The 20,810-nt window shown below is 41.7% G+C and overlaps 1 protein-coding gene across 1 annotated transcript in view; it reads right to left on the minus strand.

Moving 5' to 3' along the window:
• The window catches only part of LOC138946546 (fibropellin-1-like), a 90,675-nt gene that overhangs the window by 15,083 nt on the left and 54,782 nt on the right, over window positions 1-20,810 (minus strand). The window contains exons 9-16 of the mRNA XM_070317988.1: window positions 19,620-19,880; window positions 14,749-15,009; window positions 12,412-12,672; window positions 8,101-8,361; window positions 7,072-7,332; window positions 6,328-6,588; window positions 5,550-5,801; window positions 4,813-5,073 (exon numbers count right to left, since the gene is read on the minus strand). Coding sequence (XP_070174089.1) covers window positions 4,813-5,073; window positions 5,550-5,801; window positions 6,328-6,588; window positions 7,072-7,332; window positions 8,101-8,361; window positions 12,412-12,672; window positions 14,749-15,009; window positions 19,620-19,880 — 2,079 coding nt within the window. The remainder of the gene's footprint in view (window positions 1-4,812; window positions 5,074-5,549; window positions 5,802-6,327; window positions 6,589-7,071; window positions 7,333-8,100; window positions 8,362-12,411; window positions 12,673-14,748; window positions 15,010-19,619; window positions 19,881-20,810) is intronic.

Raw genomic sequence — 20,810 nt, forward strand, 5'->3', positions numbered from 1 at the left:
AAACTTCAGGTACTGTAAGTAGAGGAATATTTGCTTGACTTGAAACTTGTTTCGACTCACAATATTCTTCTAACACTTTCAAATTGTTCAACTTGGATTTGTCATTTGTAATAACTTTTTCAGCTATTTTAGAAAAATGCGTGTTTAAATCATCAGGGGATATGTCCTTAACACAACTTGAATGACTGGCAATCGTTTTATTTGTAAGTTCATTTATTGCTTTCCATATATTCTTTGAATTTTGCTTTGATGACGCTAGGTCATGAAAGTACTTGATCTTTTTTGTTCGTTTAAGTGAGTTTACTTTATTTCTCTGTTCTCTATACTCCGCTTCCTTACCAACTGATTTTAAGAAATCACGATGGCCAATAGCATCTTGTAATTCAGTATCAAACCATTTAGGTTTTACTATTTGCTTGACTCTTTTAATTCTCCACGGGGCATGTTTATCGTATATTTCTGTGAAGACATTTATCCAGTGTGTTATTGCATCATCAGGATCCGTATAATTATAAACATCAGAGAGAGAAGAATTACTTAAGTCTACAAGAAAGGCGTTCTCGTTAAATTTAGTAAAGGAGCGGTACTTTACTGTCTTGTGACCAACTTTGGGGATTTTTACACCCTTTCTTGACCACGTGAGACAAACAGGAAAATGATCACTACAGCCGCTGGTTGGAACACAAACTTCTGCAACGTTACGGGTGTTAGAAACATAGACATGATCTATCAAAGTGCTTGTAGATGCAGTAACCCTAGTAGGGGTGTTCACGACTTGTTTGAGATCATAAAGGTTGAACATATCTAACCATGGTTTATTTTGTTTTAATAAATCTATATTAAAATCTCCTAAGAGAATAGTTTCTTTTGATTCTAACAAAGCAGCATCTAACATATGTGAACATTTGTCCGTCCAGTTTACACGTTCTGCTGGATTTCTATAGCAGAAACCAATAAGCATTGGAGGTGCCTTTTTTAATTTGACCTCGATCCAGACGGATTCCACAAACTGTTCTAAATGTGTTAAACGTGTGTAGGTCAATGATTCACTTATATACACAAGCAATCCCGTTTCTTTACATTGTTGGGGGTTTCTGCGTACAACACTGTAACCTGGAACACAAACCTCAGAATCCGAAATCGTGTCAGATAGTCTTGATTCTGTAAACCCCATAACATGAAAATGTGTTCCTGAGTTTAAAAGCATGGTGGAAACCTCGTGTAATTTATTAATTGCATGGTTGATATTAAGGTGTCCAATACGAAGACCCTCTTTTGTGGGCCATGAGGTAGAAGAATTACTCATGATAAATCTCAAAACAGTGTTTTCACGTTTTAAGAATAAGAAAAAAGAAAGAAAGAAATCAAAATTACCTTAAAACACCAAACGTAATCAATAATCAATAAGGAGAAAATAGTAAATTATACTATACACAGATACACCCAGAGATGCGACCAATGGAGTTGAACACTTGGTGTCAAACTCAAACGAAAGACAAAACAAAGAGAGAAAAAAGCTACACTACTTTACACAAAGAGAAATAAGTAGACTTAAGAGTAACAAGAATTAACCAGAGCAAATTAACTCAAATTCAACGTGTAAAATGACCCGACAGTGAAATAACTGAAACACCAGTAGTCACATTAATGACACGCGAATGAGTGACGAGAATGGAGGGCTTTCACACAGTCCCAAATTGATAATAGCGGACACAGTATCAGATCAGAATCATCAGTAACTGATTTAACTCTGAACGTTTTGTGGCTTCACAAAATGAATCGACACAATCATCAGTTGTAATAGAGTTCTGATTCTCAAGAGATCTTCACAGGTTCAGGCTAGAGTGCAAGGGAAGCTTAATTAAGAATATTCACAGATTCACTTGCATAATTGCCTTTAAGCACACGCTGTAGACCTAAAAGAATAATCAGTCACTGCTAATATACTTTGAAGAATGAATTGTCAGTTTGCTACCAAACTCTCTGTCTTTCAAAAACTTCAAGCGTTTCCTCTGCAACAACGTTATTTTGCTCACTTTAAGGCGGTAAGAACACCTTAGTTTTTGTTTCGAATTTATAGTAATACGGCCATTATGTATAAACAAACATATCCACAACACTTGTATTGTTGTTTAAAAAAAAAAAAAAAAAAAAAATGATTGAATTTAAGTTTGCCTAACACACACACGCGCACACACACACACACACACACATACACACACACACCCACACACACACACATACTTAGTGATACTCTGTCCTTTTAAATGATTAGACAAATGTTCCTTCAGTTATGCGGCTGTTACTATGAAAGAGGGGCTGTGTGTATCGCGGGACTGCTGGGTCATAGTAGTACCACGGAGGGAGCACAGGCTGGCCATGGTGGGCGGGGAAGAGTGAAGGGGGCGACCTCTGTTGACCTTGTTGCTGTTCGCTGTTCCATCCGTAATGCTGCTCGCTGTGCCAGCCGTAGGGGGATGGCAAGGAAGGCTGAGACCTCAGTTGACCCGCCTGACGCTGCTCGTAGTGCCAGCGGTAGGGAGGTGGCGAGGGGGATGTGGTCTGACGTCCTGGCCCTTGGATGCGGCGATCGCCGGTGGCGGTGGTGCCGCCGTCTCGACTGGGCATTCGACACATTGCTGGACGAGGTTCCTGCCGTCGAGAGAAGTGGGGGGTCAAATTCATTTGACCCTCATGTCTGGCAGGTGACGGTAGGCGTTGGTGCCTCGGCTGCCTCGGCTGTTGCTGACAGGACAGCCATTGGTGCTCAGGGGGGTAGTCCGACCCCGGCACCAAAGCTGGGGATTCCAGAAGAGTCCTGCGCGGGGGTTCCAGTAGAGTCCTGCGTTGTCCAAGGCTCTGCTGCTCCGGTTGGCGAGGCAGGCAGGCATACTTTATATTGCATGCCAGTCGGCTGGTGCCCTGTTGGCTAGGGTGAAGTGCGTCACGGTACAGCGCTTTGCGAGGGGCACCGTTTCCAGTGCAGAATGTGGTTGTGTGGTCCACAAATGTCACACCCTCTCTGTCACACACTCTTGCAAGAGCAAGATTGGAGGTCAGCACCGACTTCTTAACAATATGTTCTCCTCGGGGAGGGATGATCCCCGAGAAGAGAACATGTGCGTGTGGGAATGTTTTATTTGTTAGTCTGATGCACCTGGTCCATAGGCTTTCAGTTATTGTGTTCGCCCAGCAGGTATTTACCCCAATGTGGACGATGACAAGTTGTACTTGTTTGCACTGGGGAATGTGACTCATCCAGTGCATAAGGTCATCCACACTGAGGCCAGGCACGCTGAGATTCTCGGTCTGTCTCTCCCGAAACAACAAGTCCGGTCTGACCGGACGGAGGACAGAGTCGCCAAGTAGGACATGCGTTGTGTCAAACGCAACTCTGAACTCCGCCAAGCGCTGTCTGGGGGTCTGGTCCTGGTGAGGCGCTTGCTGTCTGGGGCCAGTATTTGAAGTCTTGGTACGAGTGGCTGAGTCGGCCAGAGATTTCATGTTTTTTGAAGGGCTTTTGGATGAATTTTCAGATGTTTCATGGGATGTTGGTGTTGGTGCAGGGGATGAGGGTGCAGTCACGTCTATAGTAGAATGTTCAGTGTCCATCTCTGTTAAAGCAGCGAACATGTTGGCCAGTTTCACAGGGCTGCTATTGTTGGAGGAAACTTTCACGCTGGAAGGAGTGTCTGTTGTAGTGTTGTTATCTTTTGGAGATTCCTTTTCAGGTGCCTGTATGTCTTTGTTTTCCAGCCTCTGAGTTTTGAGAATCTTTTTCAATTCGCCAAGTTCTGATTTTAGACAATGATTTTCTTTCTGGATTTTGCTTATCTGTTTTTGCTGAGCATGTAATGTCTCGTTAAGTTTGTCAAACTTTGTTTGTGTGTGGTGTTTGAGTTCTGTCTTTAATTGTTTCTTAACGTTTTATATCATTGAAATAAAGTTTGCGTCAGAGAGAGAGAGAGAGAGAGAGAGAGAGAGAGAGAGAGAGAGAGAGAGAGAGAGAGAGAGAGAGAGAGAGAGAGAGAGAGAGAGAGAGAGAGAGAGAGAGAGAGAGAATTTAAACTCAATTCTTAGCAAGAGAAAGTGTCCTTTCCGCCCATAAAGTTAACCCAAATGCACACCCGACTTCTTTCTCAGACTACTTTCAAGAAAAAACAAACCAACGCTCTTTTCTCCAAAACATACACGTTCTTTGGTTTACCCATGACTCTGATCTTACCCTGAAACAACATGCCATTAGAGTTTGCTCAGACGTGTTTATTGCTAAAAGCCAAGCCTCAAATAAAGACATAAAAGCTGTGTGGCAAGAATACTGGAAATGAATGGTGTCCATCCATGACAGCAAGCTTATTTAGTTTGTGAACATGTTTTTTTGGCGGTTTTGACCCAGTGGGCAACCAGGAAATGGGCCTACAGTTACTCTGGTCTGTGACATCCTTTGCGTTTTTTCAGGATCAGAATCTTAGTTGCCGTCTCAACTTCTTTAAAACGTAAAGTTATCACAAACGGAAAAAAACCCACCGGACAGAAGTACTGACATGCACAAATTCATACGTAACGGTGCAAACACTAATAAAAACAAACAACAACAAACAATCAAACAAACAAACAAAGAACCAAAACAATAACCAAATGAGAAGAATTAAGCAAAAGTGCAAAATAGAATAGCATTTGCAGTTCACGTGACGATTTTAGTAACATAATTGGTCCTAACTATCGAAATAGATCCATAATTCAATGGAAATCCTCGGCCCTCTTGAAAAAACTTTTGATATAATGTTATTCATCCTAATCGTATCTACTGACCTTGGCATATGTTGGATCCGTTCTTCTTGAACCCTTTTCCGCAATCACAGGTAAACCCGCCATCTTGGTTGACGCAGATCACGTGATCACCTGAGCAGTTGTTCTGACTGGTCAGGCACTCGTTGATGTCCCTTTCACAGCGCGTTCCTTCCCATCCTGCTTTGCATACGCACGTGCCGTCAACCTGATTGCAGGATTCAGTGTTTACAGTGCAGTTGCACTGCCGGGCGCAGGCTGTTCCGTACATGTTAGGGCCACATTCTGCAACCAATATATAAACAGGTCAGTATGGTTTGATTAATATACACAGCTTCAAATCCGAAAGTGTCTCAAATAACAATTTTACCATTGAAAACGGACCAAAAAAAGAAAACGGCTGAAAAGTGATATATCTTCAAAGAAGGGCGTCATAAAAAGAGATTAGTTTTAGCCTATATAATTTTTGACTGCAAAGGCGGGTGAAATCATTTGAAATAGTCCGACCAAAGCAACAAGTTACTTCGTCCAACCCAAATGTTTGATGCAAATGACAAATATCATCGCAAGTTCATGCCAGCCCGCAGAGGTAATGAAGTGACCCTCCACCACGGAATGAGTCGCATGTCACCTTTGCATGATTTGTGTATTGTTACATTTTCTTACATCCGACTCATTCCGTGGTGGAGGGTCACTTTTAATTAAATATATTTTTATTTATTTTTGTCGGGTTTCTAACCGGCCTGTGTTCATGTGCTCACCTACGCAGATGTTGGATTCGGTCTTCATATACCCATCTTCACATTCACAGGTAAAGCCACCATCTTGGTTGACACAGATCATGTGGTCGCCTGGACAGCTGCTCAGACACTCGTTGATGTCCCTTTCACAGCGCGTGCCTTCCCATCCTGTTTTGCATACGCACGTGCCGTCAACGTGGTTGCAGGATTCAGTGTTTGCGGTGCACATGCACTGCTGAGTGCAATTTTTCCCGTACGTGTTGGAAGCACACTCTGTATAATCAAATTACAAACATAAATAATACTTTTCTCCCACAAACTGACATGAGAAAGAAACAACATAGCGCATGAATATACGTACTCCAAGTGCTGAAATAGCAAACGATATTCCATCTATAAAAAAAATAAAATAAAATAAAAATAAAATAAAATAAAACAACATATGTTGATGTTGACCACGCAGCCACCATCACCACCGCCTACTTAACCACCACCAACAAAAACGACAACGCTATCTTAAACGCAAATTTTAACAGATAGAAGAACCATATATACAAGAAAACTATACATCTCTGAAAAGATGCAAACGATTGTCTACATTCATTTATATTATTACTTTACTTTTACTCGAGAGAAATAAAAAGTGCAAAAAGAGAAAAATCATTCTCTGCTTTTAGAACCAACACGTGCAGTAGGCCTATGCTATTCTTGTTTCAATCGATCGTATTGTATACACATTGGGTTTTTTTGGATTGAAAGTGCATCAACAAATCACATCATATTCTCATTAAACGGTCACCTGTGCAGCTGTTGGTGGCATTCCTGGTAAATCCTGTCAGACACTGGCACTCATAGCTCCCGGCTGTGTTCACACACTCAGAGTGATCAGGACACGTCACTTGTGACGTCATGCACTCATCAAAGTCGTCATCGCACGCCACGCCTCCCCAGCCGGCCAAGCACTGGCATATTCCGTTGACGCGATCACAAGAAGCCACGTGTTCTACGTTGCACGTGCATTTACTACCGCAGTTTGTTCCATATGTTCCTTCAGGGCACTCTGTGAAATAATGTAAATGCTTCATTAAATGCAGTTGGGATGGACACACAGGGAATGACGGCGTGAAAAAAATTACACTTCCTTCAGTTTATGTCTTATTGCAGTCTTCTTCGTACGTTCCTCAACTCTTCTCACTTATGCGATGCAATTTCTGTCGCAACTTTGAACAGTTTCGTTATGAATACCTTACGTGATAAGTTATATTTGTAAACAGAACGAGGTTCACAGTAAAGGAATATATTAATCCCAACTGTCTTTCCTTTCAAGAAAACTCGTAGCCAAATCTACGTTTTCGAACAAACATCAATGAAAACCGACGTATGAAGCAGAATGCAAAATAGTAGCCTATAGCATTTGCTGTACATGCGACGATCTCTGTAGCATAATTGGTCCTAACTATTGTAAAAGAAACATACTTTCAAGGAAATCCCTCCTGTAAACATTTTCTATATACCATTATTCAGCGTAATCATATCTACTTACCTTGACATATGTTGGATCCGTCCTTGTTGTACCCTCTTTCGCAATCACAGGTAAACCCGCCATCTTGGTTGATGCAGATCATGTGGTCACCTGGACAGCTGTTCTGATTGGTCAGACACTCGTTGATGTCCCTTTCACAGCGCGTGCCTTCCCATCCTGCTTTGCATACGCACGTGCCGTCAACGTGGTTGCAGGATTCAGTGTTTACAGTGCAGTCGCACTGCCGGGTGCAGGCTGCTCCGAACATGTTAGGGCCACACTCTGCAACCAATGCAAAATCATGTTTGTTTGTTCGCCCAGCCGACCTCGAAGGGCCATATCAAGGCGGTGCTGCTTTGACATATAACGTGCGCCACACACAAGACAGAAGTCGCAGAACAGGCTTCATGTCTCACCCAGTCACATTATTCTGACACCGGACCAACCAGTCCTAGCACTAACCCCATAATGCCAGACGCCAGGCGGAGCAGCCACTAGATTGCCAGTTTTAAAGTCTTAGGTATGACCCGGCCGGGGTTCGAACCCACGACCTCCCGATCACGGGGCGGACGCCTTACCACTAGGCCAACCGTGCCGGTACAAAATCATGTCACATGCCGCATGAATATGCGTACTCCAAGGGCTGAAATGTCAAACGAGACAGTACCTCACAAACAAACAAAAACAACCCATGCAGCTGCAAATAAAACACAGTATATGACCGACTTGCTACCCCCACCACAGTCTACCCAACCACCACCAACAACAACGACAACACTATATTAGAAAGCGAATTTTAACGGGACCATGGACAAGACAACTATACAACTTCGAGTAGAGGCGAAACACTACCTGCATTCTTCCTTTCTTATCTTGACTCTTTTGAGAAAGAAACAAAAAGAGCACTGCAAGTAGAAACAAGTAAATCTCTGTTTTCAGAACCAACACTTACAGTCTGATCTGTTGGTTTCAATCGTATTGTGCACACACGTCTTTTCTTGGATACAAGATGCACCAGCAAATTACAGTTTAAATTAATTAAACGGTCACCTGTGCAGCTGTTGGTGGCATTCCTGGTAAATCCTGTCAGACACTGGCATTCATAGCTCCCCGCTGTGTTCACACACTCAGAGTGATCAGGACACGTCACTTGTGACGTCATGCACTCATCAAAGTCGTCATCGCACGCCACGCCTCCCCATCCGGCCCCGCAGCTGCATATTCCGTTGACGTGATCACAAGAAACCACGTGTTCTGCGTTGCACGTGCAGTTACTACTGCAGTTTGTTCCATATGTTCCTTCAAGGCATTCTGTGGAATAAAACAAATGCTTCATTTGTTTGGACGGGCTTTTGGGGAGTGTCAGTGTGAAACAATTTGTTATTTGTTTATTCCCTTAATGTACACTCTCCCAAAAAAAGAAACTTGACACATGTTTTTTAAACATGTTAGAGGAGAAGCACCAAACTCCAGTTTGAAGTTTGTCAAAACTTTACATTGTGGCTAACCACCAAACAACAAAAAGAACATCATTGAACCGAGACTTTACTGGGTGGTCGCCCTTTTTTTGAATTACAAAAAGATTGTCTGCACGAAAATCACGTGCATGGCGCCCTAATGTTTTTGCCTCTGTCTAAGCCTCAAGTGGCAGAGAGGAACAAGTCCTATCAACCGCAATTCAGTGACACTCCCTGCGCCTGTAATTGAGGCGCTGAAAATGCCACGAAGGTAAAACAGAAGAATGACATAATGGTTATGTAATTTTGCAAAACGATACACCATTAGAGGGTTTCATGTCATAAAAGTTACAAACTAGATTATCTATGAAATTTAAAAATTAGTGTGTTGGACAGTTTAATATAACACGCAGCACAAGTGGATGGAACACTTCAAGTTTACATCACTGTTCATTGGCTCTACTGACGCCCGTTTTTAACCGCTTGCTTCCCTTTATATTATAATAAACCGTCCAAAGATCGTCGTCTTCCCGAACAAAATTCTTTGTATGTCATCAAGAATAGAGGATTTTGGGTAGGAAAATCCTTTCATGCAATGACGTCAGCGCCTTTCGGCGATTGGTCAATGCATTTTGTAGCCAGACCACAACATAATGTCGGTCAGGCTTGATATTATCGCTACTTGATATTGCTTTCCAAACGTATACAAAGTAACTGGAGCATAGGTTCAGTTATCAACTTAACTTGCCTCGAACAGTGAGATAAATAGAACAGAACACACGTACGAACGGAGAGACTCGGAAACTCGAGTCGAGTCAATACTGATACCAACGCTCGAGAAATCAAGTGTAATATTTGAAGTTAAAATCTCCCTCGCCTACAGTGCGACAGAATAGCTCAGTTGGTAAAGTGCCCGATCATGCGCTATTCCTAACACTCGTGGTCCAGGGTTCGATCCTCTTCGACGGCAATTATCTTTCGTATTTTTTTTTTAACTCGTAATTCTTGTATTTTATTCATTCCAAACGTTTTGGATTCTGTAATGAATCGAAATCATAAAAAGGTTGCATAATTATTGAGTACTTCTAGCGGGACAATTTCCCCAGAATTACCGTCCATTCTATTTTTTTTTATGTAACAACGGCTCTGGTGAAAATGTAATGCCCTATAGGTAACACCGCCACTACATGTAATGATGAGATCAAGAAAACGTACAAAACACAAATACGAGCGAGGAAGTCGACGAGTCGACAAATGCTCGATCGAGGACCCGGGGACCTGGAAGGTATGTTTGCAGTTTAAGTTTTAGTTTTCACGCTTATATTTCGTGTGCCTCGTTGGCAGGGTTGTAGTGCGTTTGCCTCCAGTTCCGGCGGTCTCAAGTTCAAGTCCCGTAAAGGGAAAGACATTTGTAAAGCATTTTTCTCAATTTTTTAACTTTTTTCTCCTTTTCTGTACTCAATATTCTGGTATTTTGTTCTTTTTAATTTATCCCAAAGGTTTTGAGTCGTGTATTGAAAATCTAATATAGTGTGTAAGTGCCCTTGAACAGTTCTCCCAAAATCCCGTATTCTATTTTTAGAACGGGATATCCCCAAGAAAAGGTCAAAGGGCATATATATGACTTGTATCACCGCGTGTCGACTGATAGTAATGATAGTAGAGTACTTCTAGTATGATAGACTTCTGCACGCAGTTATGAAGTTTGTTTTGTTTATTTAGACCAAACCGCACAAAAAGGGGGAAAAAAAGAGAGTGTTGAGTGTTGAGTGTTTTTTAAAAATGTGTTTATCTGCTCTGTTAAAAAGCACAGTCAAACGGTTCTCCTCATCATCTAAAGTCTGGCATGACTGTAACAGTATCCCTCTGGACTCAAAGCAAAAAGCAACAACCTCACAGCTTCCTGTGTGAAGTGGACATATTTATGTGCAATAATTTCACACACACACACACACACACGCACACACACACAAACACACACACACACACACACACACACACACACACACACACACACACACACACACACACACACACACACACACACACACTAAAACAATAGTTAATCGGTGACTTATTGCTTGTGCCAAATGTTGGAGTACATCTGAAGATATCAGATGCCAATCACATCGATAATTTGTGGATTTTGAAGAAAACCATAGCTGTATGCGATTTCTTTCTGATAACCATAACGGCGGGGGATCTTACCCTCGTGTTGCGGTGGGGTGTAGCAGGCAAATCGACCAAGCTGCGGGGGATCTTACCCTGGCAAATTGCACTGTTGATCTTTGTGCCCATCGTGAGTCTAAACTAAGCTAAGCTAAAATTTAAACATGAAAAGCAGTATCCACAAGTAGTTAGACTTTGACACGCAAGAAGATTTAAGCCCTTCTGTTGACCATGCTTTGTGTTATTTTATATTTTCTAACGTGGGAGACAGTATTTCTGACCTGTCTTGGTGAAATGTCTTCTCTTGTGTAGTACACGAGAGTTTAAATGGTAAGAAAACTGGCTGAACCGATGCAAAAACATGTACCGGTCAGTATGATATAAACTTCAATACAAGAAAGTCTGGTTATCTACTATTTTAAGGCATTAATGCGGGGGACAAAATTGGGTGTAGCGCCTGCGGGGGACACAACTAGGCGTTCCAGGATCTAGGGCGTGCAGCATGTGATGTCACAATGGGCAGCTAGGTATGAAATATCTTTCTAATCTCATAGAAGTGTGTGACAGTTGTGAACAAATCGCATCGAACGTTTCTCATACCCCATTCCTGTAATTTAAAGCACCTGATGTTTCGAAAGTTAGTGCTGTGTACGAATTAAATTAAGACAATAGAAACTCGTCTTTCCTAAAAAATGTACAAAAGAAAATGTGCCGACTTTCTGTATGATTCAAGATCTAAATGATTATTCAGTGCATTTATATGTGCTTGCTTAAAGCAAGCTTGTGTGCTTTTGACTATTAGTCACGTTTTGACTACATGTCTTAAGGGTTAAAGGCACAGTAAGCCTCCCGTAAACCATCACAGATAATGTCAGGCTTTTACACACAGTACAAACGCCCTTTCGTTTAAACACTCACTGCTTGAGAACATCCTAGGTGCCCTACATAAAGAGCGAGCAATTTTCAAAGAATTTATTTTCGTGGACCCTCTGATCAGCAAATCAGGCGTCTCGTTTTGGCGCTAGAACTAACTTTTAAAATCTAGATAATCTAGATAATAAATTGACAGCTTATTACACAAACATTCTTAAATCATAAAAGAATTCTTTTTTCATCAAGGCAAGATCAGTACAATTCGAAGTTTTGAAAGTTTGAAAAAAGAAAAGCCCGGAAACGTGTCACGCAAACCGTCTTTCTTGTAGCAGACGACGGTTCTGCCCAGTTTGTTTGTTTGTTTGTTTGCTTAACGCCCAGCCGACCACGAAGGGCCATATCAGGGCGGTGCTGCTTTGACATATAACGTGCGCCACACACAAGACAGAAGTCGCAGCACAGGCTTCATGTCTCACTCAGTCACATTATTCTGACACCGGACCAACCAGTCCTCGCACTAACCCCATAATGCCAGACGCCAGGCGGAGCAGCCACTAGATTGTCAGTTTTTGAGTCACTTGAGAAAAAGTGACTCTATGTAATCGGTCAGTGTTAGTCTGTCCGGCCGGCCGTCCGGCCGGCCGGCCGTCCGTAGACACCACCTTAACGTTGGACTTTTCTGGGAAACTATCAAAGCGATCCGGCTCATATTTTGTCGTGACCTCTAATGACCTCTACACTTTAACGATGGAACCAACACTTACAGTCTGATCTGTTGGTTTCAATCGTATTGTGCACACACGTCTTTTCTTGGATACAAGATGCACCAGCAAATTACAGTTTAAATTAATTAAACGGTCACCTGTGCAGCTGTTGGTGGCATTCCTGGTAAATCCTGTCAGACACTGGCATTCATAGCTCCCCGCTGTGTTCACACACTCCGAGTGATCAGGACACGTCACTTGTGACGTCATGCACTCATCAAAGTCGTCATCGCACGCCACGCCTCCCCATCCGGCCCCGCAGCTGCATATTCCGTTGACGTGATCACAAGAAACCACGTGTTCTGCGTTGCACGTGCAGTTACTACTGCAGTTTGTTCCATATGTTCCTTCAAGGCATTCTGTGGAATAAAACAAATGCTTCATTTGTTTGGACGGGCTTTTGGGGAGTGTCAGTGTGAAAAAAATTATTATTTGTTTATTCCCTCAATGTACACTCTCCCAAAAAAGAAACTTGACACAGGTACACATGTTTTTATATTTAGTCAAGTTTTGACTAAATATTTTAACATCGAGGGGGAATCGAAACGAGGGTCGTGGTGTATGTGCGTGTGTGCGTGCGTGTGTGCGTATGTGTGTGTGTGTAGAGCGATTCAGACTAAACTACTGGACCGATCTTTATGAAATTTGACATGAGAGTTCCTGGGTATGAAATCCCCGAATGTTTTTTCATTTTTTTGATAAATGTCTTTGATGACGTCATATCCGGCTTTTCGTGAAAGTTGAGGCGGCACTGTCACGCCCTCATTTTTCAACCAAATTGGTTGAAATTTTGGTCAAATAATCTTCGACAAAGCCCGGACTTCGGTATTGCATTTCAGCTTGGTGGCTTAAAAATTAATCAATGACTTTGGTCATTAAAAATCTGAAAATTGTAAAAAAAAATAAAAATTTATAAAACGATCCAAATTTACGTTTATCTTATTCTCCATCATTTGCTGATTCCAAAAACATATAAATATGTTATATTCGGATTAAAAACAAGCTCTGAAAATTAAATATATAAAAATTATTATCAAATTATTTTTTTCGAAATCAATTTAAAAACACTTTCATCTTATTCCTTGTCGGTTCCTGATTCCAAAAATATATAGATATGATATGTTTGGATTAAAAACACGCTCAGAAAGTTAAAACAAGTCGCGTAAGGCGAAAATACAATATTTAGTCAAGTAGCTGTCGAACTCACAGAATGAAACTGAACGCAATGCAACGCAGCAAGACCGTATACTCGTGGTCCACCGCTCACGGCATAGGCAGTGAAATTGACAAGAAGAGCGGGGTAGTGGTTACGCTATGCTGCATAGCACGCTTTTCTGTACCTCTCTTCGTTTTAACTTTCTGAGCGTGTTTTTAATCCAAACATATCATATCTATATGTTTTTGGAATCAGGAACCGACAAGGAATAAGATGAAACTGTGTCGCGTAAGGCGAAAATACAATATTTAGTCAAGTAGCTGCCATTTTTCAGCAAGACCGTATACTCGTAGCATCGTCAGTCCACCGCTCATGGCAGCCAAAGGCAGTGAAATTGACAAGAAGAGCGGGGTAGTAGTTGCGCTAAGAAGGATAGCACGCTTTTCTGTACCTCTCTTTGTTTTAACTTTCTGAGCGTGTTTGTAATCCAAACATATCATATCTATATGTTTTTGGAATCAGGAACCGACAAGAAATAAGATGAAAGTGTTTTTAAATTGATTTCGACAATTTAATTTTGATAATAATTTTTATATATTTAATTTTCAGAGCTTGTTTTTAATCCAAATATAACATATTTATATGTTTTTGGAATCAGCAAATGATGGAGAATAAGATAAACGTAAATTTGGATCGTTTTATAATTTTTTTTGTTTTTTTTTACAATTTTCAGATTTTTAATGACCAAAGTCATTAATTAATTTTTAAGCCACCAAGCTGAAATGCAATACCGGAGTCCGGGCTTCGTCGAAGATTACTTGACCAAAATTTCAACCAATTTGGTTGAAAAATGAGGGCGTGACAGTGCCGCCTCAACTTTCACGAAAAGTCGGATATGACGTCATCAAAGACATTTATCAAAAAAATAAAAAAAACGTTCGGGGATTTCATGTCAGGAACTCTCATGTCAAATTTCATAAAGATCGGTCCAGTAGTTTAGTCTGAGTCGCTCTACACACACACACACACACACACACACACACAGACACACGCACATACACCACGACCCTCGTTTCGATTCCCCTCGATGTTAAAATATTTAGTCAAAACTTGACTAAATATAAAAACAGAACACTGCAAGTAGAAAGAAGTAAATCTCTGTTTTGAGAACCAACACTTACAGTCTGATCTGTTGGTTGCAATCGTATTGTGCACACACGTCTTTTCTTGGATACAAGATGCACCAGCAAATTACAGTTTACATTAATTAAACGGTCACCTGTGCAGCTGTTGGTGGCATTCCTGGTAAATCCTGTCAGACACTGGCATTCATAGCTCCCCGCTGTGTTCACACACTCCGAGTGATCAGGACACGTCACTTGTGACGTCATGCACTCATCAAAGTCGTCATCGCACGCCACGCCTCCCCATCCGGCCCCGCAGCTGCATATTCCGTTGACGTGATCACAAGAAACCACGTGTTCTGCGTTGCACGTGCAGTTACTACTGCAGTTTGTTCCATATGTTCCTTCAAGGCATTCTGTGGAATAAAACAAATGCTTCATTTGTTTGGACGGGCTTTTGGGGAGTGTCAGTGTGAAAAAAATTATTATCCCAGCGAAGCTGGTGGTATCCTGTGAACGCTATACTGTAATCGATTTGAGAAATGTGCACACCGAATAATACATGATAAAGAAGGATCCGTTGTGCCCGGCTACGTGCTACAGTTGGAGATGGAAGTTCACCAAAAATGGGGACCATACTAACAAAAATACGGTGGGTAAAATAGGCGCCCCCATTGTTTCAGCAAACGCCACCCCAGGCCGCTTTGGACGGGTAGAAATTCCGTAGTTTCCAAGTCTATGGATAAAGCTCGCGTAAGAAGAATACGTCACGGTCGAAAGTCTTTGACGTCAATTAATGCATCATGACGTCATGCCTCCCTGTAGTCTTTCTCTCTCGCGCAGTGTGTGTGTTTGTGTTCATTTTGTGCACATGTGTTAGTGTTACTGTGTGTGTGTGTGTGTGTGTGTGTGTGTGTGTGTGTGTGTGTGTGTGTGTGTGTATGCGCGCACGCGTGCATGAGTCTGTACTCGTATGTGTGTGGTGTGTGTGTATTTGTGTGTGTGTGTGTGTGTGTGTGTGTGCGTGCGCACGCGTGCATGAGTCTGTACTCGTGTGTGTGTAAGTGTGTGTGTGGGCATAAGTGTATGTGTGTGCGTGTATGTGTGTTTGTTTGTAAAGGTGTGCATGTCCGTCTGTCCATATGTGCGTATGGGTGTGTGTTTTGTGTGTATGAAGTTTTTTGTTAGAGAGTGAGTGAGTGCGTGTGAGTGAGTGTGTGTGTGTGTGTGTGTGTGTGTGTGTGTGTGTGTGTGTGACTTGGTGTGTGTGTGTGTGTGTGTGTGTTTGAGAGAGAGAGAGAGAGAGTGTGTGTGTGTGTGTGTGTGTGTGTGTGTGTGTGTGTGTGTGTGTGAATGTGTGTGTGCATGAGTTTGTGTGTATGTTTGTGTGTGTATGAGTGTGTATATGTGTTTGTTTGTAAAGGTGTGTGTGTCCGACTGTCTATGTGCGTATTTGTTTGTTTGTTTGCTCAACGCCCAGCCGACCACGAAGGGCCATATCAGGGCGGTGCTGCTTTGACATATAACGTGCGCCACACACAAGACAGAAGTCGCAGCACAGGCTTCATGTCTCACCCAGTCACATTATTCTGACACCGGACCAACCAGTCCTAGCACTAACCCCATAATGCCAGACGCCAGGCGGAGCAGCCACTAGGTTGCCAATTTTAAAGTCTTAGGTATGACCCGGCCGGGGTTCGAACCCACGACCTCCCGATCACGGGGCGGACGCCTTACCACAAGGCCAACCGTGCCGGTCTATGTGCGTATAAGTGTGTGTTATGTGTGTATGAGATTTGTGTCAGTCAATGTGTGTGTGTGTGTGTGCGTGCGTATGTACAGTGTGTGTGTGTGTGTGTGTGTGGGTGTTTGTTTGCTTAACGCCCAGCCGACCACGAAGGGCCATATCAGGGCGGTGCTGCTTTGACATATAACGTGCGCCACACACAAGACAGAAGTCGCAGCACAGGCTTCATGTCTCACCCAGTCACATTATTCTGACACCGGACCAACCGGAGTGTGTGTGTGTGTGTGTGAATGTGTGTGTACATGAGTTTGTGTGTATGTTTGTGTGTGTATGAGTGTGTATATGTGTTTGTTTGTAAAGGTGTGTGTGTCCGTCTGTCTATGTGCGTATTTGTTTGTTTGTTTCCATAATTATCAGGGCGGTGCTGCTTTGAGATATAACGTGCGCCACACAAAAGGCAGAAGTCGCAGCACAGGCTTCATGTCTCACCCAGTCACATTATTCTGACACCGGACCAACCAGTCCTAGCATGCACTAACCCCATAATGCCAGCCGCCAGGCGGAGCAGCCACTAGATTGCCAATTTTAAAGTCTTAGGTATGACCCGGCCTGGGTTCTAACCCACGACCTCCCGATCACGGGGCGGACGCCTTACCACTAGGCCAACCGTGTATGTGCGTATGAGTGTGTGTATTGTGTGTATGAGATTTGTGTGAGTCAATGTGTGTGTGTGTGTCTGTGTGTCTGTGGGTGTGTGCGTGCGTACAGGCGTGCGTATGTACATGTGTGTGTGTGTGTGTGTGTGTGTGTGTGTGTGTGTGTGTGTGTGTCTGTTTGTATAAGAGATAAAGAGAGAGAGAAAGAGAGAGAGAGAGAGAGAGAGAGAGAGAGTGGGTAGGTTTGTGTTTGTGCGTGTGCGTAAGTGTATGTGTGTGTGTATGTGTGTTTGTTTGTAAAGGTGTGTATGTCCGTCTGTCTATATGTGCGTATGGGGGTGTGTTTTGTGTGTACAGTGAAGTGTGTGTGAGAGAGTGAGTGAGTGCGTGTGAGTGAGTGTGTATGTGTGTACGTGTGTACGTGTGTAACTTGGGTGTGTGTGTGTGTGTGTGTGTGTGTGTGTGTGTGTGTGTGTGTGTTCGTGTGTGTGTGTGTTTGAGAGAGAGAGAGAGAGAGAGAGAGAGAGAGAGAGAGAGAGAGAGAGAGAGAGAAAGAGAGAGAGAGGTTTGTCTTTCGCTGGGGTATGCAGTGCCTTGGCGTTGCACATCTACTTAATTTGTTTATTCCCTCAATGTACACTCTCCCAAAAAAGAAACTTGACACAGGTACACATGTTTTTATATTTAGTCAAGTTTTGACTAAATATTTTAACATCGAGGGGGAATCGAAACGAGGGTCGTGGTGTATGTGCGTGTGTGCGTACGTGTGTGCGTGTGTGTTTGTGTGTAGAGCGATTCAGACTAAACTACTGGACCGATCTTTATGAAATTTGACATGAGAGTTCCTGGGTATGAAATCCCCGAATGTTTTTTTCATTTTTTTGATAAATGTCTTTGATGACGTCATATCCGGCTTTTCGTGAAAGTTGAGGCGGCACTGTCACGCCCTCATTTTTCAACCAAATTGGTTGAAATTTTGGTCAAATAATCTTCGACGAAGCCCGGACTTCGGTATTGCATTTCAGCTTGGTGGCTTAAAAATTAATCAATGACTTTGGTCATTAAAAATCTGAAAATTGTAAAAAAAAATAAAAATTTATAAAACGATCCAAATTTACGTTTATCTTATTCTCCATCATTTGCTGATTCCAAAAACATATAAATATGTTATATTCGGATTAAAAACAAGCTCTGAAAATTAAATATATAAAAATTATTATCAAATTATTTTTTTCGAAATCAATTTAAAAACACTTTCATCTTATTCCTTGTCGGTTCCTGATTCCAAAAATATATAGATATGATATGTTTGGATTAAAAACACGCTCAGAAAGTTAAAACAAGTCGCGTAAGGCGAAAATACAATATTTAGTCAAGTAGCTGTCGAACTCACAGAATGAAACTGAACGCAATGCAACGCAGCAAGACCGTATACTCGTGGTCCACCGCTCACGGCATAGGCAGTGAAATTGACAAGAAGAGCGGGGTAGTGGTTACGCTATGCTGCATAGCACGCTTTTCTGTACCTCTCTTCGTTTTAACTTTCTGAGCGTGTTTTTAATCCAAACATATCATATCTATATGTTTTTGGAATCAGGAACCGACAAGGAATAAGATGAAACTGTGTCGCGTAAGGCGAAAATACAATATTTAGTCAAGTAGCTGCCATTTTTCAGCAAGACCGTATACTCGTAGCATCGTCAGTCCACCGCTCATGGCAGCCAAAGGCAGTGAAATTGACAAGAAGAGCGGGGTAGTAGTTGCGCTAAGAAGGATAGCACGCTTTTCTGTACCTCTCTTTGTTTTAACTTTCTGAGCGTGTTTTTAATCCAAACATATCATATCTATATGTTTTTGGAATCAGGAACCGACAAGAAATAAGATGAAAGTGTTTTTAAATTGATTTCGACAATTTAATTTTGATAATAATTTTTATATATTTAATTTTCAGAGCTTGTTTTTAATCCGAATATAACATATTTATATGTTTTTGGAATCAGCAAATGATGGAGAATAAGATAAACGTAAATTTGGATCGTTTTATACATTTTTTTGTTTTTTTTAAATTTTCAGATTTTTAATGACCAAAGTCATTAATTAATTTTTAAGCCACCAAGCTGAAATGCAATACCGGCGTCCGGGCTTCGTCGAAGATTACTTGACCAAAATTTCAACCAATTTGGTTGAAAAATGAGGGCGTGACAGTGCCGCCTCAACTTTCACGAAAAGTCGGATATGACGTCATCAAAGACATTTATCAAAAAAATAAAAAAAACGTTCGGGGATTTCATGTCAGGAACTCTCATGTCAAATTTCATAAAGATCGGTCCAGTAGTTTAGTCTGAATCGCTCTACACACACACACACACACACACACAGACACACACACACACACGCACATACACCACGACCCTCGTTTCGATTCCCCTCGATGTTAAAATATTTAGTCAAAACTTGACTAAATATAAAAACAGAACACTGCAAGTAGAAAGAAGTAAATCTCTGTTTTGAGAACCAACACTTACAGTCTGATCTGTTGGTTGCAATCGTATTGTGCACACACGTCTTTTCTTGGATACAAGATGCACCAGCAAATTACAGTTTACATTAATTAAACGGTCACCTGTGCAGCTGTTGGTGGCATTCCTGGTAAATCCTGTCAGACACTGGCATTCATAGCTCCCCGCTGTGTTCACACACTCCGAGTGATCAGGACACGTCACTTGTGACGTCATGCACTCATCAAAGTCGTCATCGCACGCCACGCCTCCCCATCCGGCCCCGCAGCTGCATATTCCGTTGACGTGATCACAAGAAACCACGTGTTCTGCGTTGCACGTGCAGTTACTACTGCAGTTTGTTCCATATGTTCCTTCAAGGCATTCTGTGGAATAAAACAAATGCTTCATTTGTTTGGACGGGCTTTTGGGGAGTGTCAGTGTGAAAAAAATTATTATTTGTTTATTCCCTCAATGTACACTCTCCCAAAAAAGAAACTTGACACAGGTACACATGTTTTTATATTTAGTCAAGTTTTGACTAAATATTTTAACATCGAGGGGGAATCGAAACGAGGGTCGTGGTGTATGTGCGTGTGTGCATATGTGTGTGTGTGTAGAGCGATTCAGACTAAACTACTGGACCGATCTTTATGAAATTTGACATGAGAGTTCCTGGGTATGAAATCCCCGAATGTTTTTTCATTTTTTTGATAAATGTCTTTGATGACGTCATATCCGGCTTTTCGTGAAAGTTGAGGCGGCACTGTCACGCCCTCATTTTTCAACCAAATTGGTTGAAATTTTGGTCAAATAATCTTCGACGAAGCCCGGACTTCGGTATTGCATTTCAGCTTGGTGGCTTAAAAATTAATCAATGACTTTGGTCATTAAAAATCTGAAAATTGTAAAAAAAAATAAAAATTTATAAAACGATCCAAATTTACGTTTATCTTATTCTCCATCATTTGCTGATTCCAAAAACATATAAATATGTTATATTCGGATTAAAAACAAGCTCTGAAAATTAAATATATAAAAATTATTATCAAATTATTTTTTTCGAAATCAATTTAAAAACACTTTCATCTTATTCCTTGTCGGTTCCTGATTCCAAAAATATATAGATATGATATGTTTGGATTAAAAACACGCTCAGAAAGTTAAAACAAGTCGCGTAAGGCGAAAATACAATATTTAGTCAAGTAGCTGTCGAACTCACAGAATGAAACTGAACGCAATGCAACGCAGCAAGACCGTATACTCGTGGTCCACCGCTCACGGCATAGGCAGTGAAATTGACAAGAAGAGCGGGG

Source organism: Littorina saxatilis, linkage group LG14 (genome assembly GCF_037325665.1).
Source record: "Littorina saxatilis isolate snail1 linkage group LG14, US_GU_Lsax_2.0, whole genome shotgun sequence".
Lineage (NCBI taxonomy): Eukaryota > Metazoa > Mollusca > Gastropoda > Littorinimorpha > Littorinidae > Littorina > Littorina saxatilis.